A 27,491-nucleotide genomic window follows, 5' to 3' on the forward strand; every position below is an offset into this window, starting at 1 on the left:
CTAGTTGGGTGGTGACCTCAGCCCAAACCCATGATACCATTTTCAACCAATATCCGACATTATCATGGGAAATTTGAGCCTAGAATTGTTCATCCTTCAAATTGTAGCGCAGATAAAATCTATAAAAGTTGTTACAACATTGTTGGGGAATGAGTCGGAGAATAGTTTCAAAATCGGATAATATTTTTAAAAACGATATTTCACTTCATAATTCAAATATAAAAAATAGTTTTCTCATACTTATGAGGTATTTGATAAAACTTAATATCGATTACTTAATAACTTAATTTGATTTTAAAGTTAAATTATTGATTTAAAACCTATTACTTAATTATTTATTTAAATATTATGGTTATTTGATAAAATTAACTTAAATTTATTCTAAATCATAAAATTTAAGTTATTTTATTAAATATGTTTAATTTATTTAATAACTTAAATCAAGTCATTCAACCATTTTAAGTCATCGAATTGGTTTACTAAACACACGGATCAATAAAATTCTTAAGGGTATTTTATGTTAATAATCAAAATTGCGGGTTTATGAAGTGATTTACGAAAATGGAGAGTGCTATCATGATTTAAAACTCAATGCATTTGGACATCATTGTAATATGTGGAGTTAGAAGAAAGTCAAGCAATGTGAAAGGTGGAGTGCTTTGTCCACAACCACCATTCATTCACTCAAAAGCTTCAATCTCTCAATCTTTTTTCTCAAATTTGTTTCACCATCAATTGATATTGATGAAAGGTATCAAAAGAAACAGTACTATGATTAAAGCTACTTTAAATTCTTGACTATATATCACAATCTTTGTGATTGAATAGTAAAAGTAATGATAAAAAATGACTATAAAATTCATAATTAAAAGTTAGGGTTTGATAAAATTAATCCAACCCAAATTCAATGATACTTATCTATTATTACTAGTTCTCAAAATAACTATTTATCAATCTTGTATATGTATGTATCAGGAATTTAGGGTTTGTTTGATAATTGTTTTTAATAATAATTTTTTAAGTTTGATATCTATAAAACTATATTTTATTTTTAATTAAAAATAAAAAAATATAGTGTTTCATGATTTCTTTTAATTGTTTTCACTGATTTTTTGAAGATTTTTTTAAAAAATAATTATATAAATATGGAGAATAATTAAAAATAAAATACTAGATATAAAAATTATTTTTAAAATATTAAAAATAAGTTTAAATATTTGAAGTTTCCAAACAAATTTTTGATTTATAAAATATCAAGAACAATTTTAAAAAGCTGTTATAAAAAAGTCGTTTTTCAAAAGACAATTGTTTTCGATAAAAGTTTTTTGTTTTCTAAAATAAAAAAACAAGAAAACATATTTGATAATTATAAAATTGTTTTTGTTTTTTTTTTAATTAAAAAGAGACAATATGGTGTTTTCAATTAGCATTTTTTTAATATTTTAATTTATTTTTTAAAAAATATTTTAAAAATAATTATACTTAGATATAAAATTATATGTAAAAATTTCAAGTTCTCAAACAAAGTTTTGTTTTACAAGACATTAGTTTTTATATAAAAAAACAAAACTATTTTTTTTAAATTATTTTTGAAACAGTTTTGGGAACAGTCCCTAAACAGGATTTGGTATTTTCATCACGACTGACTTAAAACTATTTCATGAGTTATGTAGAAACACCTACCATCACACAGGCCTTGGCCCAATTGATAAAAAGGGTGTGTGGCCAGGCTGTAATTGGGCCAGCCCAGAAAAGGCCCTCTTGGCATGAGCCCACATTGGGACAGACGTTTGGTTGTGACTTGCGTGTATAGGAGCGAGTACAATTGATTTATGTACACCCGAGCCTTGTCAACTGAAAGTCGCATTTCATCTCCGGTTATCACGGAGTTGCGACTACCCAGAAAACAACGAAAATTACTCTTTCTTGAGCATCAAGCCACACCTGACATCACCCAGTACATATCCCAATAATAGTTCATTATTCCGAGCCCTTTTCCGTCAATTTCATTATTCCTTGGGAAATTTACCAAATTTAATAATTTTTAAAGGGCCTGAAATTGTAACATATTACCGTGTTTTTTTTCGGGTGTTTGTCCTGCCACGTCAACAAACAGAACGAGGTATAGTGATATAGTGATGCATCTATGTCATTTTAGGGTTGCTATTGCATCATCTGGACCGTTGGATTTGGAGATTTTAAAAACCAATAATAATAATAATTATAATACTCTAAGTTGAAGAAATTGACAGATGTTGGGAACCAAGTCAGCCTATGAAATTCAAGACTGACCACACAAAAATATTGAAATAAAGAATTTATTGTTTGCACCGAAAGCAATCATATTACATCAATATTTAAAGTTTATAATATTGTCCAAATATCATATGGGTGTAACGCTTACACCTATTCTCCTCGTCCACCTTATACTCCTTCATCGGCAATTTAGACCGTACCCATTATGAAAAATTAGAGTTAGGAAAATGTTACATTCTGTATGTACTTTATAATTTAAAATGCTTGAATTTTAGAAGGATCATTGATCAATCAATGGCCTGATTTGACTTCAATTGGGTGGGGACGAGCACAGAGGAGCCCTGCTAATTGTGAAAATTAAGGACAAAAAGTGGAAGAGAAAAGAAGAGGTGCAACTATGGCCACCTGATCGTCACAGGTAAGCCGTGAAGGCGAGGCCACGTGTTGTTATGAAAATGGTAGGGTGAATCAAAAGCTTTGGTATCAAGTTTGCAGACCAGCCAGCCCCTCCCAGTCCCAGCCTGCTAGGAAAACTCTCGCTTTGACGGCGGAGAGGAAGAGAGCCGCCTCCTGTACTTTTTTCTCTCTTTCTCTCTCCACAAAACTCAGCTATCCACATCCCCTTTTCAGGTACTTCTCTTTCTCTAAGTTCTCAAAGCTAAGAGCAAGTGGAAGGTGAATTATTGCTGGATTTTTCCATTTTTTTTGGATTTAATTTAGTGATTGGAGACGTGGGTTTGTTTATTTTTTGAAGGATATGGTGAAATGTTGATGTTCTTTTCTTATTATTTTGAAGGGGTGGAATTGGGTGTATGTTTTAATTTGATTTTGTGCGTGTGGGAGGAGGAGTTCTGTTGATGCAATGGAGGGTTTTGAATGGTTTTTGAGGTTTTGATTTTTGTTTGCATTCTGGAAGAATTTTTCTTGCTTTTCAAAGCAGCAATTGCTTTGATCTTTTTTCTGATAAGCAAAAGAAGAAAGATAAGTACTTTCAAAATGCTAATTGCAGGATTCCTTTGCCCACTTTTGGGTGCTGGACGGAGGGGGGGTTGAGGAATAGATTTGATTGAAGCAGTGTTGAGAAAAGGGGAATGAGAAACAAAGGCTATTCATGATTTGGGATGGTAAATACACGTCCATTGAGCTACAGTTCATAGGCTGGTCTGGTACAGTATTTGAGAGAAAAGGATGATTGTAACTTTGTGTTTGGTTGTGATTAGCCTTGCAAAGAAAGTTATTTTTTAGGGGAACCGACACAAGGCTAAGGTTTTTCCTCTTGGGTGAAGATTGATGCTTCTATGTCTCTCTGTATTTAAAATTTTGAGAACTTATTTATGGCTGAATCCGTCTTTTTCATTGATTTGTATATGTTGGAAGAACAGTTTTGTGTATAGATTGAAGGGTATGAATGGATCAAGAACTTAGGTGTATGCGTGGACATTGGTATTGTTCTCATATCATCTAGCATTTTGGAAATACTTTTCTTACTTTGGAAAGCCATAGTTGGTGTTGCTTGTGCTCCCTAAAGCAAGAAATACCCTTTGCCCCTTCCATGATGCAAGGTGCAGCATCTTATTTATCCTGCAGGAAAAGGCTTTTTGGGGTGTGAAGTTGGAAAACATAGTGAAGATTGGAGGAGAATGCAAACAAAAACTATTCATGGTTTGATTATTTTTTCATTGAACTACAAAAACACGGGCACCCATTGTGGCATGATCTCGAGCAAAGTCTTAGTTAAGTGCCATCATTAATCATAAATATAATTAAGATCATTGGAAAATAATTCAGAATTATAAATGGGACACAGACTTATGAATATTTTTAATGGACAATGATAAAACAAAAACAATAATTTAATGTTCTTTGTAAAATACGATCTTATTGTCCATTTAAAAAGCGGTCTTTATAACTATTGCCTGAGTTTATCAGCATGGTAGTTAGTTGTAAACATATTGAAAGTTGTATAATGATCTAGGATGTTACTAGGATAACAAATAGCAATGGAACAGGTACAGAAAAATAGTACAGGCCATGGAAATGTAGAATTATGGATGTGCTAAACATTTTCTGATTGTCTGCATTAATCACTCCTACACACGTCTTCTGCTGCTTTCTCATATATCTGGCTCCACAAGCTATGGTGTTAGGTTATATTATGAGTTGACAAGCTAAATTACCACTGGCAATCCATTTCCTTTTCATTCTTTCCCATTGTCAAGCAACAAAATGTCAGTCACATTATTTCATGTCAATATGCCTATTAAAAAAAATTGTCATAATATACTAAATCCTCTAAAACTTGAATAACTAAAATAGCGTCATCCCCATGATTTATTTTGTTCACTCTACTCATAGAGCAGGATCAAACCAAGGCCAGCATCAGACTACGGATTTCTATGAGACCCAATTTGTTTGTGACCAGAATTGTTAATTTTTGCCTTAAAGATTGAGCCAGTTTTAGTTCTGTGTTATTTTTAATCCTTAAAAATAAAATAAAATATTATAAATGTGTTTCTTTTATGCCAATGTATCATTATATCCTGCAAGGGAGCATTGAGATGTTATGAATTTTGATATCTGTATTAATTTTTCTTACTGTTCTTTAAGATCAATCAAAATTTGAAACCATTTTTTTTTTCTTGAAAAAAACTGTGTCCTATTTTTCCTTCTTGCATCACCTACTCTATTAAACTCACAAGTCTTCTGTTGATTTCATTTTTATAGGTCAAATGTAATTAAAGAGAAGTGCCAGTAAGGTGGGAACCCTTGTAACCGGCATTAGAAGGGTTTTAGGGTACAACAAACTCTGGATTACAGTTTAAGAAACTGGATTCTTCAAGGACGTAATTTAGTAAGTTGTTTCTACTTCATTGTTTGTTGATGTGTGATGGTATGGCACTACCAGCAACAGAATGGCCTTTTTCTTTACTGAACTAGCATACAAACTAATGAATGAATGGATTTTACTTTCATGATTTAGTAAGGATGTCCTTATTTTATTGGTATCGACTATTTTGCAAGCCTTCTTATGGAAGGTATTACTCTATTTGCAGATTATGTTGCGAACAAAGCAGATTGGTCCCCTTTCCAACTCTGCTAGGTCCATTTTAATTAGTGGAACACGATCCAGTACACCAGATGGAAACTCATGCCCTTGCTCTGAAGATGAAACTTGTGTTTCAACAAAGCAGCATGCAAGAAATGAAGTTTTGATCATGCAGAAGCAAACCACCTTGGCATCCAAAACTGCAGCAAGAGTTGGACCCCTGTTTTTGGGTGATGCAGTAAAAGTAGTGGGTTCTCAAAAAGTTGAGAGTGTTGAGTATGCAACTTCTCTACCACAAGTTGTAGCTGCTCCTAGATCTGTGGTGGGATCAGAGTGTGTTAGTTATGTCAGTGACAATGTTGATGTTAATAACAATGCGGTGCATGCGCCTCCTATCTCAGATCAGTTTATTAGGGCAGGTATTGTAGCAGTAAATTTTCTGTCTGATTTAGTAAATTATAAGATTCCTATGTCAGATGGGAGTGGAATGCTTAAGCTGCCACAGAACTGTATGGTTGACCCCACCAAGCCTCTTTCTAACATCAAATCAACAAATATAAAACCCATTAGAAAAGGGAATTTTTCAAAAGTTCGTGCAGAGTCGTCTGCCAATATAGCAGCAGCCTCAAACTCTACAAGTAGTTATCACAGTACAAGAGGTAAAGGTGATAAATCAGGCTCAGTTAAAGGTTGCAGTCATGTGGGAGATACCTGGACAAGGAATACAGTAGATACTCGAAGTCTGTCTTCAGATACTCACAATAAGAGGTCTATGCCGCAGAAGTCAAAAGCTTATTCAAACTACTCAACATCGAATTCCAATTTCAATTCCAATGTTCGAAATTCAGAACCAAGGTTTGTGGGAGGCATCGCAGGGGGGTTCAGCAAGCCCCTAAGAGATACAAAAATGATAGGAATTGCTCCAGTGTCTAGGCAGTTTGGAAGCTCTGGGCATTTTGTGGAAAATGTTTCTCGCATATTACGACAGCTGAGTTGGGGACCTGCAGCAGAAGAGGCTCTTAGAAATCTCAACTGTTCGATGGATGCATATCAAGCAAACCAGGTTCTAAAGCAGATTCAAGACCATTTGGTTGCTCTTGGTTTCTTTTATTGGCTGAAAAGACAAACTGGGTTCAAGCATGATGGGCATACTTACACCACAATGGTTGGCATCCTGGGTCGTGCTAGACAATTCGGTGCGATTAACAAATTGCTGGCCGAGATGGTCAGGGATGGATGCCAGCCAAATGTGGTGACATATAATCGGTTGATTCACAGTTATGGCCGGGCAAACTATTTGAATGAAGCAGTCAGCGTTTTTGATAGGATGCAGGAAGCAGGATGTCAACCTGACCGTGTCACCTATTGCACACTCATCGACATCCATGCGAAAGCAGGGTTTCTGGATGTTGCCTTGCACATGTATCAAAAGATGCAAGAGGCTCACCTTTCTCCTGACACATTCACCTACAGTGTTATAATCAACTGCCTGGGAAAAGCTGGCCATTTGACTTCTGCTCACAAGCTATTCTGCGAGATGGTTGATCATGGCTGTGTTCCAAACTTGGTCACTTACAATATTATGATTGCTTTGCAAGCCAAGGCAAGGAACTATCCAACTGCATTAGAACTTTACCGTGACATGCAGAATGCAGGATTTGAACCCGACAAAGTAACTTACAGCATAGTAATGGAGGTGCTTGGCCATTGTGGGCATCTTGAGGAGGCAGAAGCAATTTTTACTGAGATGAAAAGGAAGAATTGGGTGCCAGATGAACCTGTTTATGGTCTTTTAGTAGACTTGTGGGGAAAGATTGGGAATGTTGAGAAGTCTTGGGAGTGGTATCAAGCCATGCTCAATGCTGGGTTGTGCCCTAATGTGCCCACTTGCAATTCCCTGCTCAGTGCATTCCTTAGGGTGCATCGGCTTTCAGATGCATACAACTTGCTGCAGAGCATGTTGCGATTAGGTCTCCAGCCTTCTTTGCAAACTTATACCTTGCTTCTCAGTTGTTGTACTGAAGCTCAGTCATCATTTGACATGGGATTTTGTGGTGAGCTTATGGCAGTGACGGGTCACCCTGCACACATGTTCCTACTGTCCATGCCAGCTGCAGGACCTGATGGACAGAATGTTCGAGGTCATGTGAGCAAGTTCCTGGATCTGATGCACAGCGAGGATAGGGAGAGTAAGAGGGGACTTGTTGATGCAGTCGTGGATTTTCTCCACAAGTCAGGCCTCAAGGAGGAGGCTGGTTCTGTGTGGGAAGTTGCTGCACAGAAGAATGTCTATCCAGACGCAGTTAGAGAGAAAAGCTCGTGTTATTGGCTCATCAATCTGCACTTCATGTCAGATGGGACTGCTGTAACGGCACTCTCACGGACACTTGCCTGGTTCCGCCGGGAGATGCTTATATCTGGAACTGTTCCCAGCCGGATTGATATAGTGACAGGATGGGGTCGGAGGAGCAGGGTGACAGGAGCTTCTCTGGTGAGGCAGGCAGTGCAAGAACTGCTGCATATATTCAGCTTCCCCTTTTTCACTGAAAATGGCAACTCCGGTTGTTTTGTCGGACGAGGGGAGCCCCTTGGCAGATGGCTACTCCAATCCTACGTCGAGCGCATGCATTTACTGTAGAAGGCAATGTTGTCGCACCACCATTGCAGTTTTGTTGTGAAAGAAAGAAGAGGAACTTTGGTTGCCTCAGGCATTGGTTTGAACTCTTATGAAGCTGTTGTTATCTGCTATCTCAAAATTGTTGTTATAAGTAACAGTTCCAGCCTTTCTACTCCTCATCGCTAACACAGTTTTTCATTCATAAATTTACAACCCCATGTGAGCTCCAACTGATCCTTCATGTATTCTGGTTTGTGATTACATTGAATGCTTAGTTTTTGGTAATGCAAAGATTGAAGAGATGGTAACCTTGGTCTTGAAGGTTTGGTCATAACTTAAAAAGGAAACCACCTAACTATGACAAGCTTCACCAACTGCAGATGTCAGATTCATAGCCAGCAATTTCCCTTTCCCTTCTCTGTTGTTTCGTCTATTCTTGGCCTTTGGGAGCTCCCTCTCCTCTACTCTTGTCGACCCTCTAATTCCAAATCATCATTCTCCCTAAACGAAAAAGCAATGTATTTTGAGTGTATTAAATATACGGCTACCTAAATCAAAATTTTAAATTATTGGGAAATTAAGACCATATAGAGTGGATTATAATTTAAGGCCACTTATTCATCCTAATTTTGTAAGGTCAAATTTTGCCCTTCATACATCGGGTGAATAGAGCTTACTATAAAGGATTAAAGGGTGATTCTGAAATTTCCATTTTTGGTTTTTTATTTATGGGTCTAAAATAATTTATATATTTATGAAGTTACATAAAAATCTGCAAAAGTGAAAAATTAAGAGATAAAAAGAAAAAGAAAAAAAAAGTTGTGTAGTGGAAATTAGGGGTCTGATTAGAGGTGTGTGTGAATATAAAAATAGATATAAAGAGTGGCTTTCTCTTTAATCTCGTTTTCTCGTCAGGCCTCACCCTTTCTCGGGCAGGCGTGTTTCAGAGAGAGAGAGAGAGAGAGAGAAAGAAAGGGGGAGAGAGAACACTGTACATAGAAATTATCTCCGATCGGCTGTCTCCGGCACTACCACCGTCACTGGCAAGTGCTGCTCTCTCACAAAATCCCAACTTGGCGCTTCGTGTTCTCTATCTAACGGAGTAAGTCTATCTACTATTCTCTCTCATATGCATGCCAATAGGATTGTTGTAGAATATACAGATGGGGCATAAGAAGCGAAACCTCGCTCCGCGCTCAAAGGGGTCGCCGGGGGGCGCCGCAGTCGGGGGAGATGGCGCCAACTCGGCTGAAGCGGAACAATCTCCGAATCTGAATGTGGGCAACAGTTCGGAAAAGAGTAAGATGGTAACGGGGGTCGAATCGGAGGGTTCGGCTTACTCTGCGATCAAACTGGAATGCGAGCGGTCGCTGACCGCCCTCCGCCGGGGGAACCACAACAAAGCCCTAAGAATCATGAAGGAGTTGAGTGTTCGCCACGACAACTCTGTGCACTCGGCGTTGATTCACCGAGTTCAGGGGACTGTGTGTGTGAAGGTAGCGTCGATTATTGACGATCCCAATGCGAAGCAGCGGCATTTGAAGAATGCCATTGAGACTGCTAAGAAAGCGGTGGAGCTGTCACCGAATTCCATTGAGTTTGCTCATTTTTATGCCAATTTGCTCTATGAGGCAGCGAGTGAGGGGAAGGAGTATGAAGAGGTGGTGCATGAGTGTGAACGGGCATTGTCTATTGACAGTCCGGTTGATCCTGCAAAGGAAAGCTTGCAGGATGAGAGCCAGCAGAAGATATCAACAGTGGAAGCACGAATTGGGCATGTGCAGAATGAGTTGCGGTCTCTTATTCAGAAATCGAACATTGCATCAATTTCGACTTGGATGAAGAATCTTGGAAATGGGGAGGAGAAGTTTAGGTTGATTCCAATAAGGAGGGTTTCGGAAGACCCCATGGAGGTGAGGTTGGTGCAAAGTAAGCGGCCTAATGAGATCAAGAAGGCAACTAAGACACAGGAAGAACGGAGGAAGGAGATTGAAGTCCGGGTGGCTGCAGCAAGGTTATTGCAGCAGAAGTCAGATGCGCCTCAATCACAAAGTGAGGGAGATAGGACTGATAAGGCATCAGAAACATCTTCAGGACCTGGTCAGAGAGTGGGAGAGCGCCGGAAGAATGCCCGGAAATTTGGGTCTACAGTGGAAAGAAAGGATAGGGTTAGGTCATATTGGAATTCAATGAGTTTCAATATGAGGAAAGATTTGCTTAAAATCAGGATTAGCGATCTCAAGGCCCATTTTAGTTCAGTGAAGGATGGCTTGGCAAGTGGAGTGTTATCGGAAGCTTTGTCTTTTGTAGAAGTGAATAAAGCGTGGAAGTTTTGGGTTTGCTGCCGTTGTGGTGAGAAATTTAAAGATTCAGAATTGCACATGCAGCATGTTGTGCAGGAGCACATGGGGAACCTCTTACCCGAAATGCAGTCTGTTTTGCCCCAAAACATTGACAATGAGTGGATTGAGATGATTGTTAATTGTTCTTGGAAACCACTGGATATCTCTGCTGCAGTTAAAATGCTGAAAAATGAATCAAAATGTCAACAAAATGAACTTGTTGATGAATTTTACACAGGGAACAATACAGAGGAGTGCATTGATTGCTTCAAAGATGCATGGGAATCTTCCCCTGAAAAGGGGATGTTAGGCGATGGTTGCAGTTGTGGAAACTTGGTGAAGAGTGACTCTGATAAGATTCCAAACCATGGTACCAGAGAATGTGATGGGAATGAGGGGTCCAAGGCATACTTGCTTGCCAATAGATGGCCACTAGCTGATGATTCTGAGCGTGCTAAACTCCTTGAAAAAATTCATGTGTTGCTTGAGATGCTTATTAAACATAAGTGTCTAGCTGGGAGCCATCTTAGCAAGGTGATGCAATTTACAACGGATGAGCTGCAGGGTATTGCTTCTGGTTCTCAGCTTCTGAACTATGGTGTGGACCAAACACCTATGTGCATATGCTTTTTGGGAGCTTCCCAACTCAGGAAACTGCTTAAATTCTTGCAGGAGCTTTCTCATGCTTGTGGTTTAGCTAGATCTTCGGATAAAACAAGCAGTGCCATGGATGATGCAAATAGTCTCAATCGGGATTTTGATATCAAAGAGAATGTTCTCCTAAATGGAGATGCTTCGTGTCTTCTTTTGGATGAGCATTTACTGCCAACCGAAAATACCTCCACTGCAAGTCATGTTGCTGTCACAGATGATGCTGCTACAGAAACTTCTCCAATCATTTGCAATGAAAATGGGGTTCAACCTGATGGAGGTTCTTTGTTGTCCTGGATATTTACAGGTCCCTCAAGTGTGGAACAGTTGGCATCATGGATGCGTATAAGAGAGGAGAAATCCAATCAAGGAATGGAGATTTTACAGATGCTGGAGAAGGAATTTTGCCACCTGCAGAGCTTGTGCAAGAGAAAATGTGAGCATTTAAGCTACGAGGAAGCATTGCAAGCTGTGGAAGATCTGTGTCTTGAAGAAGGTAAAAAGAGGGAGAATGTCACTGACTTTGGTAGTCGAAGCCTTGAGTCTGTCTTAACGAAGCGACGTGAAGAACTTAGGGAGAGTGAGAATGAAGTCATGCTCAGCAGCAATAGATTTGAGTTTGATGCCGTAATAAATGTATTAAAAGAAGCAGAATCTTTGAATATGAATCAGTTTGGATATGAGGAACATTACAATGGTGTTACCTCTCATCTTTGTGACTTGGAATCTGGTGAGGATGATGATTGGAGATCAAAGGACTTTCTGCATCAAATGGATGCTTGCATAGAAGTTGCTATTCAGAGACAGAAAGAACAGTTATCTGTTGAGGTTTGTTTTGTTGGTCCTACATGCACTTTCTAAACAAAAGCATGAGATGGTTTTTCTTTTCTATCTAACTTGTTCAGTTGTGCAGCTGAGCAAAATTGATGCAAGGATAATGCGAAATGTTACTGGGATGCAGCAGTTTGAGCTTACTCTTGAGCCTGTGTCTGCCTTTGATTATCGGTCCATAATATTGCCTCTATTGAAATCATTCATGCGGGTTTGTGTTAAAAAGTTCAACTTTGTCTCTTCTGCCTCACCATTTTCTGGTCCAAGTTTACGTGTTTTTGGTTTTAATCTCCCTTTTTCAGGCACACTTGGAGGATCTGGCCGAGAAAGATGCCACACAGAAATCTGATGCTGCAAGGGAAGCATTTTTGGCAGAACTTGCACTTGATTCCAAAAAGAGTGCCATTGGGGGAAGTGATAATTCAAGACATAACCATGACAAGACAAAAGAAAAGAAAAAAAGCAAAGAGTATAGGAAAATGAAGGATTCAAAGGTTTCAACAATGTGTCTGACTCTTGCTTCTTATACTGGGCTAGTAGCTTCTTTATACTTGAATCCAGGATATGATGTCAATATTTTCTTACTCTTTCAGGGTACTGGTGGTAGCGAGCAGCACGTTCTTCATCATGTGGCAACTGAACAGGAGTATGTCTCCCTCTTACATTTGCGATGCAAGCTCACACTGTTAACACATTCTATTTAAAATATCTCACCCTTGGTTATTATATATTCTTGATGTACTTTTGATGTATGTCTTGCTGCAGTTCTAGTCCAGTTGCATCTGATGGTGAACATCCAGACTCTGAGCCTGTTGCTTTCGTGAATGATGACGATTCAAAACATCAAGAAGAGGAACTTAGACGAAAGATTGAGCTTGAAGCAGAGGAAAGGAAACTTGAAGAAACTTTGGAGTATCAAAGACGAATTGAGAATGAGGCTAAACAGAAGCACCTGGCTGAGCAACGTAAGAAAACAACTGGAATAATTCCAGAGAAGGTGGTGATAGGATTTTCTGTTGGTTACTTAAATCCTAGTGCTGATGAGCATGATGCACATGAACAATTGGAACATTTTAAGCAGGTAAGCATACTATGTGCCAATTCTTTGTAACTTAGTTGGAATAAGGATTTGGTGCTTCCTTCTAAGAAATCCATTTCCTATGGATAATTGGAACTATGAAAATAATGCTGGAGAATATTCTCAGAGGGATATCTTGATGCTTAATTTGGAGGTTGAGAAAGTTCCATACTCATTCAAGTGTCAAGGGAAAACTTATGATTTTGCACCTTAATGAACTTTGATGCAGAAGAGCCAGTTCCCAAACAGTTTTGATGGCATGCCTAGGGATGTTATGGATGGTACTACAGTGCTGACTGACTCAATTACTAGTTCTGCTAATCAGAGGCTTAGAAGCACTCCCAGTCAGTATCATGCAAAAGTTGAACAAGGTTAGCAGTCTTGTAGTTAGACCATATAATTTGGATGGACTGATACTTTGAAGCTGTGTTTATAATCATCTTTCATGTGCAGGCTTACCTAATGGTGGAAGTCCAGTGGATGGTGTTTTGCTTTCTGAGCGGCGGATAGGAAGAAAAACTAAACGGCAAAAGAATTCCACCAAATTGATTGATGGGAAGTATCAGGCTGTATCATCTGGAAAGGAAAACGTTGAAGTGGGGATTTCACATATTGAAGATCGCGTCAAAGAGCAAGTTAAAATTCATGGCAGTGGAGGTAAGTTTTTAGAAGTTTTTGCCCCCCAAACAATTGTTATGTTTATTTTATTTTTATTATTTAAATATAGCATGTCATTGTTTACTATTTTGCTCCATTTTGTCAAAGACATCTGACATTTGCGCTACATTTTAGCATTTCTAATGCAATTGTTGCCAAGTTGAATTCATGGTTGCCTAGAAGGGTGCATGTTAGGGCTCTTCGAACTCTTCTAAGGTGATTCAAAAATATTGTGCTTAGTCTTAAATCACCATGGGAAATCAGTTTACATCATCAACTTAAGTTGCCTATGCTCTTATTTGGTGAACAAAGAAAAATGAAAAAAAAAACAAAAAAACCTGCATGAGCTCTCCTCTCTAAATCATTAATGGGTAGAATGCCTCTAAGCTACATTGACTTTCTGGTGGGAAATTACCTAAACTGAAGCACTAAACTGAAGAAAATATGCATTGGGACATGGTGTGGCCATTGCCACTCTTTTCTAAGCATTAATGGGTAGAATGCCTCTGAGTTGCATTAAATTTCTGGTGGGTAATTACTAAAACTGAAGCTCTAAGCTGAAAGTAATATGCATTGGGATATGATGGGGTGATAACCATTCAATTTGATAATGCCGTCCTTATCTATATTATCTCAAACTTAGTTGATTCATCCTTATACAACCAGAGCTCAAATTGAAACTTGGGTAACTATAGTATAGATTGGGAAGACTCAACCCCTACTTCAATTGAGAGTGATATTAATTTCCAGTATTGGGCTAATTTCATACCTGAACTATGCCTTTGTTTGTGTGTGTATTTAGCCATTGATAAATATAAAGGATTAGTTCTAAGTAAGGAGAGAGGTTTGTTTTTTGCTTCTTCATTTTTCCTCTTGCTTGCCTTTTTTGGCAACAAATGTATACATTGTGTGCACTTTGTTGTGCCTTTTACTTTGGCACTTTCTAAATATTATCTTTTTGCCTATCAAAAAATTATTTATAAATATAAATTTTTTTTGATCAGTTGGTTTTGACATTAGTTTGTGAGCAAAAGTATGGGATTCCAACCTTGTTAAGTTGAATCCAATCCTTTGCATCTGTTCTGAGATATGAATGCTGCTTGTGCGCCCAGTTCTGTGCATAGAGAGGAACTCCCTCTCAAACTCTGCCTCTCCGTGTCACTCAAATTTTTGGTTCCTTTCTCACTCTATGATCTTTCTTGTTCTTTGTTAAATCAGTGGAGTATTGTTACACCATTTTCTATTGCCAAGTAGAATCTGAGATCTTTCTCCCTCTGTTCGGTTTTTGCCTCATACCCATTTTATTTGGTTTTGACAGCACAAAAATTTCTCCAAACTAACCTGGCCTATCCCTTTTTTCTGATATGTTCTGGCCAACCCAACCTAAGCTAGTGCAACAAGTGTGGGTTAGAGGTCATGTAGAATCTGGTTTCAGGTGGAGGATCTAGAGCTAGGGGTGAGCTTAGGTTTATAACATAGCTTGGGTTATTCTGCTGACTTGGAGGTCTAATTTATGCTGTCTGTTTAAGCTATGCCTGTCTTTCCATGGACTTTGATGTTTCTTGCACCTAAAACTTTCGAACACAGAGCCAAAATAGTAGACTACCCAATTTAAATCTATCTAACCCCAGCCTTTAGGACGAGTAACCACTTAATTCATCTGGCATTAGATGATCAATGGCTGAAATTAGACAAATGTTCTTAGTGATGAGGCCTCATTTAGAATTGTTGCTTGGTTTTGGCTTTAAAGGGGCAATCTTGGTATTATAAAGTTACATTAAACGTGAAATAACTTTCACATAATTCAAAAAATGTATTCCATGAGAAGAAGCATTGTTTTTTCCCATTCTAACCTCCTTTTTTTAAGCCAGCAGCTTTTCTTATAAAATGCAAAACCTTTTATTGGGTTTAGAGCTTTGGGATTCCAAAATGCCAATTTAAACAGGGCCTAACCTGATTACCATGCCCTATTACCACACCTCTTATTGGGTGACAGTGAGATAACAAGTGGTCATATGCTGTATTATCTTGTTGATTAATTTGTGCCTTTTCACAAACTCCTTACTTCATAAAAGGGGAATCTGATTATGTCATTTCATTTCACATTTAAAAATTGGGTTTGTAGAAGGGAGGGTTTCAATAATTGATTCTTTGGTTCAGTAAGAATATTTTATGCTTTGCTTTGGAGCTTCTGCAGAAATGGTGTATTCAACGAGTCATTTATATCACCTTTATTTTTTGATAGGCAAAGCTGTTTATATCACCTTATTGGCTTACATGTCTTGCTATTTCTATTTTAGCATGCCTCTTTTTCCAGTGACTAATGCATGCACCACTTATTATTACCATGATTTTAGCAATTTTACAAGGGGCTAAAGTGCTAAAGAGGGCAGGTTAAAGATATGTCTTATTTCATTCATTGGTGTTTCAATGACGGGCTTTGCATCATTTTAAGCCACTTTCTGCATGATGTGTTCTGATTACATAGTCCATTACATTGGTTTTAATTTGGGGTGTTAAATTAATATCATCATTGTTTCTTTACATGGAAATTAACCCCTCCTTTTCTAAGAGGGGCCACTTGAGGATCTGATGAATGTTAGGTTTGTGGTTTTGGGGACTGGACCAACCAGTATCCCTATATCTTAAGAAGATGTCTAAACATTATAATTATGATCCTATTTGTCAAGTATGAAACTAATATGATCATGGGTTATTTTGGGTTAAAATTAGTTAATCTTCTTTTGGGAGACAATGGAACAAAGACATTAAGACAGTTACAAGCAGAGGAGGATGATGAGGAAAGATTCCAAGCAGACCTTAAACAAGCCGTACGTCAAAGTCTTGGTAAATCTCTTCTATTGTTGTTATATTCATAATTCATGTTATATTAATCTTGCAAATTTATGTCATTAACTGAATGGGATGGCTGTTGACTCTAAGTAAATAGTCAATAGCATAAATGAATTACTGTTACAAGTATGAACTCCCCTATGTTGATTGTTTCTATTAACTATTCAATGTCCATATATACATAAATAACATACACATGAGGACTGAATGAATAGATTAGTTTTTTCAAGTTGGCTGATGCCTCGACCTCAATTAATCTCACTGTAGTGTCCTACACAAATTAACTTAAAATTCTGAATAGCCTTTGAGGTTGGAACCCTACACAAGTTGCAATGCTTTTCCCCTATTAGTGCATTTATCAGCATCTTGAGCGATTAGTTCTTCTTCCCTGTTCCTTGAAGTAGTTGTGGATTATCTGCCATGGTTTGACAATGTATTTATGTTTCAGACGCATACCAAGCACATCAGAAACTACCCCTGGTTTCAAGTTTAAGAATGCCACAAAGGATGTCTCATGAAGTGGATGATGTTGGTCTTTCACCAGATGACGTGGTAATTAAAAATATGTCTGGAGCAGATATGTTGGGTACTGGGCTGAAGAATGAAGTGGGTGAATACAATTGTTTTCTGAATGTAATCATACAGGTTACTGTTATACCATTAGTAAAACTTTTTCCATTTTCTTACCTTTCCTATTGATGCACTTCATTTTTTAATATCTGCTCTGGCCTGTGCTCCTCCTGTGAAAACTCAGTCTTTGTGGCATTTAAGACGATTTCGAAATGAGTTCTTGGGGAGATCAACATCAGAGCATGTTCACGTCGGAGATCCTTGCGTTGTATGTGCATTATATGAAATTTTCACTGCCCTGAGCGTAGCATCTACAGATACACGACGAGAAGCAGTTGCCCCTTCTGCTCTGAGGATTGCTCTAAGCAATCTATATCCAGATAGTAATTTTTTCCAGGAGGTAAATTTACAGATTTTGTTAGTACCCTTGCTTTTTAAGTAAACTTGGAATTAAATTTATATATTTTTCTTTAATATATTCTATAAATTTAGATAGTGGGATCTCTCTAATATGAAGGGCTAATATGTACAGGCACAGATGAATGATGCTTCTGAAGTGCTGGGAGTAATATTTGACTGCCTTCATCGGTCATTCACTTCTTCCAGTATTTCTGATACTGAATCAGTGGAAAGCAATTGCATGGCGTCTTGGGATTGTGCAAACAGCATTTGTCTCGCACATTCTCTTTTTGGAATGGACATTTTTGAGCGAATGAATTGCTACAATTGTAGTTTAGAGTCTAGGCATCTAAAGTACACTTCCTTCTTTCATAATATCAATGCCAGTGCACTCCGAACTATGAAGGTACATCTTTGTAATGTATTTTGTTCAATTGCATATTTCTTAACAGCAACAATACTAATTTTGAAAGTGATTGAGTTCTTTTGTGCCTTTTGAGTTAATTTATTCTTGTTAACTCAAGGTTCTTCGTGCACCATTCAGGTTATGTGTGCAGAAAGCTCCTTTGATGAGCTATTGAATCTTGTAGAAATGAATCACCAGTTAGCTTGTGATCCTGAGGCTGGTGGCTGTGGGAAGTTCAACTATATCCATCATATTCTCTCAACTCCACCACATGTTTTTACAATAGGTGAAGCAGAGTTGTTGGAAGATCTTTGACTTTTTTGTTCAGTAGTTACTCACAAAACTTGCTTTACATATTTGCAGTTTTGGGTTGGCAGAATACATGTGAGAGTGCTGATGACATAACAGCAACATTAGCAGCACTGAATACTGAGATAGATGTCAGTGTCCTTTATCGTGGTCTAGATCCAAAGAACCGATATTGCTTGGTTTCAGTGGTATGATTCTGCAATAAACCTCAAATATAATATTTTTGATGTAGATATTGATATTAAATCTCTTCGATAGTTATCAGGATCTTTCTTTGAATGTCCACTAAGAAGATGGATTTTTCCATCTTAAGAAAAAATGGTATGGATAGATTAGAAGAATTCAATATAATATTCAAATAAGTGAATTTTGTGTGTTGTGGTTTCTGTGAATTATAAAACTTGAGTCTTTTGTTTACCACTGTCTATATATATATGTATAGTTGAAAGATAGATAGCAATATGCCCTTGAGGGCTATAGCTCAGGTGGTGAAGAGTTGGGAGAGTTTTTGGAAGGTGCCAGGTTAAGTCCCAAAGAGGACAAAAATTTACCTTTCAAAAAAAAAAAAAAGATTGATGGCTATAAAGTGATTTGAGATTCTTTTGCTCTAATTAATACAAGAATTTGGAGAGAGTTGATTGACCTTAAGGCTCAAACTTGTCTTTGTCAGTGGTTTTCTGTAGTGATGTCTTTGTTGTCACTACATATATGCTGAAAATTTGACATTTAATTGTCTGTTGATCGATTTCTAGGTTTCGTCGTAAACCTAATTGGTTAATTCCAATTACGTAAATCAATAGTTCAAACTGCACTCAAAGGTAGGGCATTTCCCATTTTTATAGGAACTTCTGTACCAGAAACAATGGTATCTCCAATTATAACCCCTCTAGGATGTAAAATATATCTCTTACCATCCCCATAGTGTATGAGACAAATGTATATATTATTGGTTAGGCATCTATTTGCCACATTGTCTTTAACCTGAATTTTTCTTGTGTAAGCAGGTATGCTATTATGGGCAACATTATCATTGCTTTGCCTATAGTCATGAGCATGAACGGTGGGTTATGTATGATGATAAAACAGTCAAGGTAAAAAGCCCCTTTTTATTCTGATTTTTTTTTTTTTTAAATCTCTCTTCCATCATTATGCTGTTGGATTGAGTTTTATGTTTCATATTGAATGTATAGGTAATTGGTAGCTGGGACAATGTTCTTACCATGTGTGAAAGAGGACATTTGCAACCTCAGGTTCTTTTCTTTGAAGCTGTAAATTAGTTTTTGTGGAATTTCTCGAATTATTTGCTGCATGGGGGAGCATCAACTTTGTGGTACCTTGAGATTTGACTTCTATCTATGATTATGTGTTGCTGCGGTTGTGCTTATGAAACTTGCAGTATCTATTTCGGAAGAAGTTTAAAAAGTTTTGATATAAAATCAAGAATTTTGTCATACAGTGAAGGGTTTTTGTAGGAGCAACTTGTCCTCTCAGGGAGACATAATGTATTAAAAGAGTTTGTGTTTCAGAATGAGGAAATCAGGTTATTGAAGGGCCTGAACCATGGGTTTTGGTACACTTGGAAAGTCCAAATACTTTTATCAGCATAATTAGGGTTTTGGTTTTCTCCTTTTCTCTGGGGTCTTTTCAATAAGGTGGTTTGGTTGAAGAAAGGAGCAGTGACCACCGAAGTGCCTGGCGGGCAGGAATGCAGAGGATCATGCTTCTGATTTGCAAGTTGATCATTAGCAGCTGTTGCTGGGGGCATAGAATAGTTGTGCACAGGGAAATACCAGTTTATTTAGATTCAAAATGTTGTCTGGTGGATTTTGTTTTCATTTTTTCTTTTTCTTAATTTAAAAGTGGTACTGTATAGATCACATTTTGATGGCCCCTTGGGTCCCTACTGCAGCATATAGTAAAATTAATTAAAAAATCATGTTGCTGCTGATGGATTTTGAATTTTGAATTGAAACAGACACTTCGTAGCTATTCACAAAGCCTCAGTAATATTTATTTATGCATGATTTATCCGGAATCAATACCATACACTCCTTTTTGGATGCTGTTTGCTAGGTGTTTCTGGGACTTATGCCTTGGTATTTGAGGTTGAATATCATGTCGATGCCATTCAAGCTTTCATTAAGAAACAGTGGTGTTATGCACGACCTATTGATCTTATTTTGATGGGGAAGACCATGATTTCTTTACTATGACTGTTATCATTTAAATAGTGATGCAAAGATGTTATTACATGTTTTCTGCAGTGATTAGCATTTATAAACTCTAGAGAAGAGAATGTGTTGATCATCATTAATCATATTTTTCTGGTTTTTGCTTTGTTATGGTATTGAATTGATACTTGTAAAAAATAAAAACAGGCATGTATTATTAGTCTTTATATATATATATATATATATATATATATATATATATATATATATCAAATTTAATTGTTTTATACCTTATTTTCGTTTACACCGAATTGGTAGTCTAATGTTCCTATTTCTTAACTATTCTGAAAACAAATTTTGTTTTCACCTTTTTCAATAAGTTAAGGTACAGATATGATAACTTCAACTGTAGCACAAATTTAGGATGTAAACTTGTTGAGGGGTTTTTGAAAGGATTAGAAAAAAAAAAGGGAAAAAAAAAGAAAGAAAAAAATGTTTGGTTAAAAATATGAAATAATTATTACATTGGCTTTAAAGTAGAGTTAAAATAGAGAGAGAGAGAGAGGCTTTAAAATAGAGTTAAAATAGAGGGTGGAAGAGAGAGAGAGAGAGAGAGAGAGAGAGAGAGAGAGTTTTTGAAAGGATTAGAAAAAAAAGGGAAAAAAAGAAAGAAAAAAATGATTGGTTAAAAATGATGAAATAATTATTAAATTGGTTTTAAAATAGAGTTAAAATAGAGGGTTGAAGAGAGAGAGAGAGAGAGGCTTTAAGATAGAGTTAAAATAGAGGGTTGAAGAGAGAGAGAGAGATAGAGGTAGAGAGTTTTTGAAAGGATTAGATAAAAAAGGGAAAAAAAGAAAGAAAAAAATGTTTGGTTAAAAATGATGAAATAATTATTAAATTGGCTTTAAAATAGAGTTAAAATAGAGGGTTGAAGAGAGAGAGAGAGAGTTTTTGAAAGGATTAGAAAAAAAAAGGGAAAAAAAGAAAGAAAAAAATGTTTGGTTAAAAATGATGAAATAATTATTAAATTGGCTTTAAAATAGAGGGTTGAAGAGAGAGAGAGAGAGAGAAGTTTTGAAACTTTCCTTGGTTATCAAATTTAAGGTGAGAAGTTGAAAAGAAGAAAGTAGAAGGTGACCAGATGGTGTGATTTGAGTCATAAGATGTACCACGTCAACATATTGACATGGCACAATGAAGCAACTATCAGACTTTGGTTTGTTTAGACGAGTGTAGAGATCCGAAGTAGGCGGAGATTAGAATCTTCAATAGATTAACTTGACAACATTTGGTGCAAACAAGTTGCTCTTAAGGATTAAGGATACCCCATCACTGACTTTTAGAGAGCCTGCCTCACCCTCACCTCACCCATAGGCTGAGGAGGGTGTCTAATATCAGGGCACGCGTCACTCTTGTATTTACTCAGTCTCATCCCTCCCCCTCCAATCCCGCAGATATCCTCAGACCATTTCAGATTTCTCCCACCTAGACTTTTCCGTTAAAAACTTTAAAAGAAAACCACCCAAGCCACCTGCTTTCCACAGTTGGGATGTGCATGCGGAGACATGACCCTTAAAGGTGGGACTAGCCAAGCATGCGCTGCCTGCAAGTACCAGAGGAGGAAGTGCTCCTCTGAGTGTCCTCTTGCCCCTTACTTCCCTCCTGATCAGCCCAAAATGTTTGCCAACGCTCACAGGCTCTTTGGTGTCAGCAACATCCTTAAAATTCTCAAGCAATTGGACCCTACCCAGAAACTCACCGCCATGCAGTCCATCATCTACCAGGCCACCATCCGTGAGCGCTATCCGGTTAGCGGCTGCTTGGGTTTGATTTGCCAACTCCATTACCAAATCCGCCAGACCGAGGACGAGCTTCATGTTGTCCTTTCACAGCTTGAAATCTGCCGCCAGCACCACCACCAACAGATACAGATGGCCTCTGCACCCAGCGATTCCTCCTCTTCCCCCTTGGAGCTGGGCTGCAGTGCCCTCTCTCTCCATCATAACCCTCCTCCTCCTCCTCCTCCGGAATACAGCGCTGTTTCTGTTGCTGGCGGTGGTGATGGTGGTCTGCCTGTTGGAGTTGGACCCCATCACCCATATTCTCCTACGACCAATGCGCCTTTCAATTTTGATTTCCTTGATCCCAAGGACAATTCTCTGAATCCTGTGTGGCCTCAGAATTCATTCAGTATCACCAACAACAATGATATTCACAATTCCCTGACAATCCAGCCTCAACCCGTTGCCACACAGCCCTTACCCCTCCAACCCCAAGCTGCCCAGGATTATGATGAGATACATCCATTCTTCGATACTTTTGACGACAGACAGTCATACGTAGATTCCAAAGAGGCTTATGAATCAAGGTGCATTTATTTGAGCTTTGTTTATATTGACTGTAATTCTAATCCATATCTAGCGATTTTTCAGCAATGGTTTATGTTCATGTGTAGCTCGGAATCATCCTTCAAAGATGCCACCCAGTCCACTGACAATGTTGCTGAGAATGAATTGAAAAGCGCTGCGGCATGCTTCAGTCTCATCAGTCTCGGCCAATGATAAGAACTGGGTAGCATTTTCAGATTCAATTGTATTTCAGTCTGAGAATTTTTTTTTTTTTTTTTTTTTTTATTGTTTTTGTGTTAATTTGTTTTCCTTTCATCTTCACCATTTCATGACTGTTGTAGTGTTCTAAATTTCTATCATAACTCCCTCTTTCTACATTTTAATAATTCTATTGAATTTGATGTCACAAATGATCAGAGTTGTGAGAGTTGAAAATGGGTCATATATAGTATGTTAATAGGTTATTAAATCTGTGATTGCAAATGATAGCTATGGAAATTAAAGATATAACAGATAATACTATATATATTGATTAGAGAAAAGTTTTAAAAAGGAACAAGAGAGATTGAATATTGTCTTGAATATATGAGAGCTTCTAAACTTGATGGAGATTCATGGTAATAACTTATCTATAGCTAGTCTTCGATATTCCATCAAAACATACAATATTATTATTATTATTATTATTATTTTATTAATGTTCTTTAGTCAAAAAAATAAAAAGTTTTTATTTTGTGGAACTTTGAGTGCTATCCTTTGCACAAATTGATGTAAAAGCGGATTTGTTATAAATGGTATTAAAGCTCAATTTCGACCTTCCAATCCTATTGGACACAATCAGAATGTTGTGTCTGTATTGAGGGAGAAGTGATTATAACATCCCACATCAAATTAAAAATAAATAAATTTGATTATAAATGTACAAGCTCCTTTTAATCTATTTGATTTATAATGGACAATATATACATAGTTGAGAGCAAGTCATTACAAATATTATATAAGTCTAGGATTCTTGACTCTAGTATAGAAGTTTGTTTGGCCTCGTAAGCTATGTTTGTTTGTTTAGCCATACAATCCTATAAAATATAATAAGAACGTTGAGTATCCTTAGAGAGAAGAATAATTGTGATATCTTATATTAGATGGGGTTGATGGTATTTGTATTTCTCACTTTGTAGTGACTTGGGTTCGATGGAATGACCTCGCCCAAAAGAAAGAGTGTCCACCCTCTTGGCAAATTAGTGATAGTTTTATTACTTTTTAAACATAAATTTTTTTCCATAAACTTAAAAATGATAGAGATAAAAGAGGATGTGCCTTGAAAGTTATAAAATAAAGAATAAACAAGAAGTAAAATTGTGGAGGGGAGAACGAAGAGAATTGAAAAAAATTTCTCTTTTGAGTCTCTCCATATATGATTGAGAAGTGTTTTGTATAGAATTACAAAAATAAAGGTACTATTTGGTAATTGCTAAATAAGAAAACACATTTGACATAACAATTTTCTATTTTTAAAAACGAAACAAAAAAATGGTGTTAACATTTTTTAGTTATTTTTACTTATTGTTTGAGAGTTATTTTAAAAAATAACTCTACAAATGTAGAGAATGGTTAAAAATAAAGCATTATATATAAAAGTTATTGTTAAAATATATTTAAAAATATAGAAAACATGTTAAAAACATTTTAGGTTTCTAAACAAACTTTTGTTCAAGAAAACATCAAAGAATTATTCTCAAATATTGTTTTTCCAAATTGTTTTCAAAAACACTTCCCAAATGGAGTCGAAACTTCAATTTGTCAATATTAATACTCATCTTTAAGATGAGTAAATGGCAAACCATAAGATGGTGCTCATCTACCATTTGCATTTATAAGACTACCCTTGGATGCCATTACATTTAAGAAAATATGTTCCGTCAAAACCTTACTAGCAAAAAAAAAAAAAAAAAGCCCAAGAAAAAAATATAACAAAGGAAAAAGAGTACAATATTTTTATAATTTTTTAGGATGATCTTTATCTATCAAGATTGCCTTAATAAAAATTTTGCCAATAAAATCTAATGGTATAAAACCTAATTGAAAGGAAAAAAATTATAATATACTAACATGTTTTATTTTTTCACTAATTCATCGTGAAAGATCTTTGAGATGACCTATTTCAATCCTATATATTAATTTGTTGAATATTGTAATTGACAATGCCTTTGTAAATAGATCTTTTAGATATTCATTGCAACGTACTTGCTAAACATTAATTTCATTACTCATCTGAAGTTAAGTTCATGCGTATGATAGGATTTAAGTGATGAGATATGTTTAATTTAATTAGCTTTAATAAAATCTTTTGTAATATGTACAATATATACAATATTAGATAATATTGTTATATAGTCTTTAATGAAGGATAATTCATATGATTCTTAAATATATTGGATCATAGATTTTAGTTATATGCATTTATGACTCGTTTCATAAATTACAAGTATCTCCAAATAATTTGAAGAAGTAATAATTATTATTTGTTTTACAAATCTCCATCATACAACAATGCATATTGTTATAAGTAAATATGCATATCATATTTGAGGTTGAGCCTTATGAGGACTCCAAGGATAATTTGCATTTTTATAGACACATAATTATGATTTTGAATTTCTTAAATGAAATAGACGCATATTAGATGTTCCACAAAGCTAGCATAATGCATGCATGACACCGTTTCAATGTCGGAATTGTACCTTGCTAGTAAATTGATAAAAAAAAAATGTAATATTTAGTCATGTATAATTTGCATGACACGCAAGTACACCAATTGCACTAAAATACGATACATAAAAAATAATAAATTTTGTTACTCTTCACAAGGATGAAATGGGTCTTTCTTCACTTCATGTGAATGGGCAACCATTAGTGAATTTGATGGATATTCATTATTCATATAAAAATGATTTAAAACTTTATATATATATTGATTTATGGACAAATATTCCATTCAAAACATGTTCTAACTATAAGTCCAACACAAAATTTTGTCCCTCAAAAATCTTTCATTTCACATTCTTTTTTCAATTAAATTATTGTTTTTATGAATTTTAACAAGATTTAAATCATCGACATATACTACAATAATCATAAATTCAATTTTTAACTTCTCAATAAAAACACATGGATATCTTGAATTATTTACATATCTTTCATTCACTAAGTATTTGCCAAGGTGATTACATGACATGCTTCTAAATTGCTTCGCAGTAATCAAGTATAAACTATGAGAATCTAAGATAAATGCTTTAAAGATTTCAAAAATAAACTTATTTAATACTCAAATGTGATTACATCTCTCACAAAAGAATATGTTTTCTCATGATTAATACTAGATTTCTATGAGTACTAGATTTCTATGAGAAACCTTGTGTCATAAGTTGTGCTTTATATTTTATGATATTACTTTTTTTGTTTTACTTTCATACAAATACCCATTTATATTTGGCAGACTTGATGCCTTTAGGTCTAATGAGTTTAACCCTATTTAAATGACTTCTTTCTATTTTAATTAGCCAATTATTTCAATGTTGCCATTTTTCTATATTTCATGTTTTGAGATGTTTATCATTGTTAATGATATTAATAACCACCTGGAAAGAGCAAACATTATCAATCACAATATTATTTCAATCTTATCTTTTCTCTAAATATACATAGCATATTGAAAACTCTTTATTGACTAATTAATTATTTCTATTGATCTTTTTCTAATTCTAATTTTTTTTAAAAATTTCAACATCCTCATGTTCTCCGTTGTGTTTTTCGTATTTTGAGGTTATAGATCTCATGCTTTAACCATGTCTTAGACTTACTTGTAAACTATCTTTAAGGACATCAATCCAAATTATGAAAATTGAAAATATATCATAATATATATATATATATATATATATATATATATATATATATATATATATATATATATACATATAGCACCATCAAAGTTAGAGGTATGAAATAGTAATTAGTAACTGAAATTTAATTTAACCAATACACTCTTTACTCATCCAAAGATATAACCCAAAGGTAAGAAAATGATGATGATGAGAAAAGTTTGCCCAAAAGCTAGCTCAACTTGTTGATTTCCCAATGTGGTCTAACTTCAGATTACCATGGTTTCCATCATCCCAAGTATCCATCTGTTTATTGAAATGTTTTACATCTGAAAACAATAAACTCTATCTATGAGATCAACTTTCCATCTCTATCCATTGATTTATAACTCTTGGACAGCTAAAAGAAATATTTTAATTGATTTATCATGAGATGCTGAAAGAGGTAATTTGTGGGGTTTTCAGGCAGTTCACAATTCAATTCTGTAAGCCACTGATTATTCAAGTTATCATATAATTTTTTCTTTCACAATTCACATGTTCTCAAGTTTATACACCTAATTGGAAGCATCTTGTAGTGTTCCTCTTGGATAGCCTCTTCTCTCCCTTTATAACTTTCCTAAACATATTAGTGGTGTCCCAATTGACATTGCCCAAGGTGGATACAGCTAAATTGCCTATGATTAGTCATCCTATACCCTTGCACCCTAAACCTGTAGGAAAGATTTTCTTGTGAACCATCTTTAATGATATTTCATGTTAAATTGAAACAGAACAGGCATTAGTCAGAAAACCATTGCTTTCTTCCACACTCTCCTTGCAACCTAACAGTCACTAAATTAGATTTCAGTTCTCATCTTAGCGGCATAAGTCTTGAGCATGATTATTCTTCAAATGCATTTCCTCTACTAGAAAGGCAGAAAACAAGCATCATCAAAGCCAAAATAAGTCTGACTGAATTAGCCACTCAAGTTTCCATCAATAAATAAAGATACAGATAAAGTTTTAATTCCATGAAAAATCTCTAGCAAAACTGCACGACACTTCAAGAAGGTTGCAACAAATCACCAATA

At 35.9% G+C, this 27,491-nt stretch overlaps 3 protein-coding genes across 5 annotated transcripts; all 3 read left to right on the top strand.

The window, feature by feature from the left end:
- Positions 1-2,680: 2,680 nt before the first annotated feature.
- On the top strand, positions 2,681-8,227 carry LOC117904482 (pentatricopeptide repeat-containing protein At1g18900). 2 transcript variants are annotated; one of them, XM_034817101.1, is made up of 4 exons: positions 2,681-2,886; positions 3,266-3,380; positions 4,981-5,107; positions 5,310-8,227. In XM_034817101.1, exon 4 carries the CDS (start codon positions 5,313-5,315, stop codon positions 7,938-7,940), a length of 2,628 nt encoding a protein of 875 aa, XP_034672992.1. In that variant the 5' UTR covers positions 2,681-2,886; positions 3,266-3,380; positions 4,981-5,107; positions 5,310-5,312; the 3' UTR covers positions 7,941-8,227. The 2 variants fall into 2 exon arrangements, with proteins under 2 accessions (XP_034672992.1, XP_034672991.1); XM_034817100.1 differs by lacking the exon at positions 3,266-3,380.
- A 570-nt stretch (positions 8,228-8,797) lies between these two features.
- On the top strand, positions 8,798-20,004 carry LOC117904481. 2 transcript variants are annotated; one of them, XM_034817099.1, is made up of 15 exons: positions 8,798-11,740; positions 11,826-11,954; positions 12,046-12,237; positions 12,337-12,389; positions 12,509-12,824; positions 13,051-13,192; positions 13,275-13,478; positions 16,212-16,325; positions 16,780-16,964; positions 17,086-17,301; positions 17,434-17,706; positions 17,845-17,992; positions 18,070-18,203; positions 19,020-19,106; positions 19,206-20,004. In XM_034817099.1, exons 1-15 carry the CDS (start codon positions 9,083-9,085, stop codon positions 19,290-19,292), a joined length of 4,938 nt encoding a protein of 1,645 aa, XP_034672990.1. In that variant the 5' UTR covers positions 8,798-9,082; the 3' UTR covers positions 19,293-20,004. The 2 variants fall into 2 exon arrangements, with proteins under 2 accessions (XP_034672990.1, XP_034672989.1); XM_034817098.1 differs by having other exon boundaries at positions 8,800-11,740; positions 16,780-16,976.
- A 1,275-nt stretch (positions 20,005-21,279) lies between these two features.
- On the top strand, positions 21,280-22,947 carry LOC117904483 (LOB domain-containing protein 27-like). The gene is made up of 2 exons (XM_034817103.1): positions 21,280-22,557; positions 22,645-22,947. Exons 1-2 carry the CDS (start codon positions 21,755-21,757, stop codon positions 22,748-22,750), a joined length of 909 nt encoding a protein of 302 aa, XP_034672994.1. The 5' UTR covers positions 21,280-21,754; the 3' UTR covers positions 22,751-22,947.
- Positions 22,948-27,491: the final 4,544 nt, after the last annotated feature.

Source organism: Vitis riparia, chromosome 17 (genome assembly GCF_004353265.1).
Source record: "Vitis riparia cultivar Riparia Gloire de Montpellier isolate 1030 chromosome 17, EGFV_Vit.rip_1.0, whole genome shotgun sequence".
NCBI classification, from domain to species: Eukaryota; Viridiplantae; Streptophyta; class Magnoliopsida; order Vitales; family Vitaceae; genus Vitis; species Vitis riparia.

Bases quoted from the DNA above. Each gene is read 5' to 3' on its own strand.
- LOC117904482 (XM_034817101.1), top strand. From the start codon at position 5,313: ATGTTGCGAACAAAGCAGATTGGTCCCCTTTCCAACTCTGCTAGGTCC.
- LOC117904481 (XM_034817098.1), top strand. From the start codon at position 9,083: ATGGGGCATAAGAAGCGAAACCTCGCTCCGCGCTCAAAGGGGTCGCCG. The intron at 17,302-17,433 runs GTAAATTTACAG...TAATATGTACAG, and splicing joins ATAGTAATTTTTTCCAGGAG to GCACAGATGAATGATGCTTC. The intron at 17,993-18,069 runs GTGAAGCAGAGT...ACATATTTGCAG, and splicing joins ACCACATGTTTTTACAATAG to TTTTGGGTTGGCAGAATACA.
- LOC117904483 (XM_034817103.1), top strand. From the start codon at position 21,755: ATGACCCTTAAAGGTGGGACTAGCCAAGCATGCGCTGCCTGCAAGTAC. The intron at 22,558-22,644 runs GTGCATTTATTT...GTTCATGTGTAG, and splicing joins AAAGAGGCTTATGAATCAAG to CTCGGAATCATCCTTCAAAG.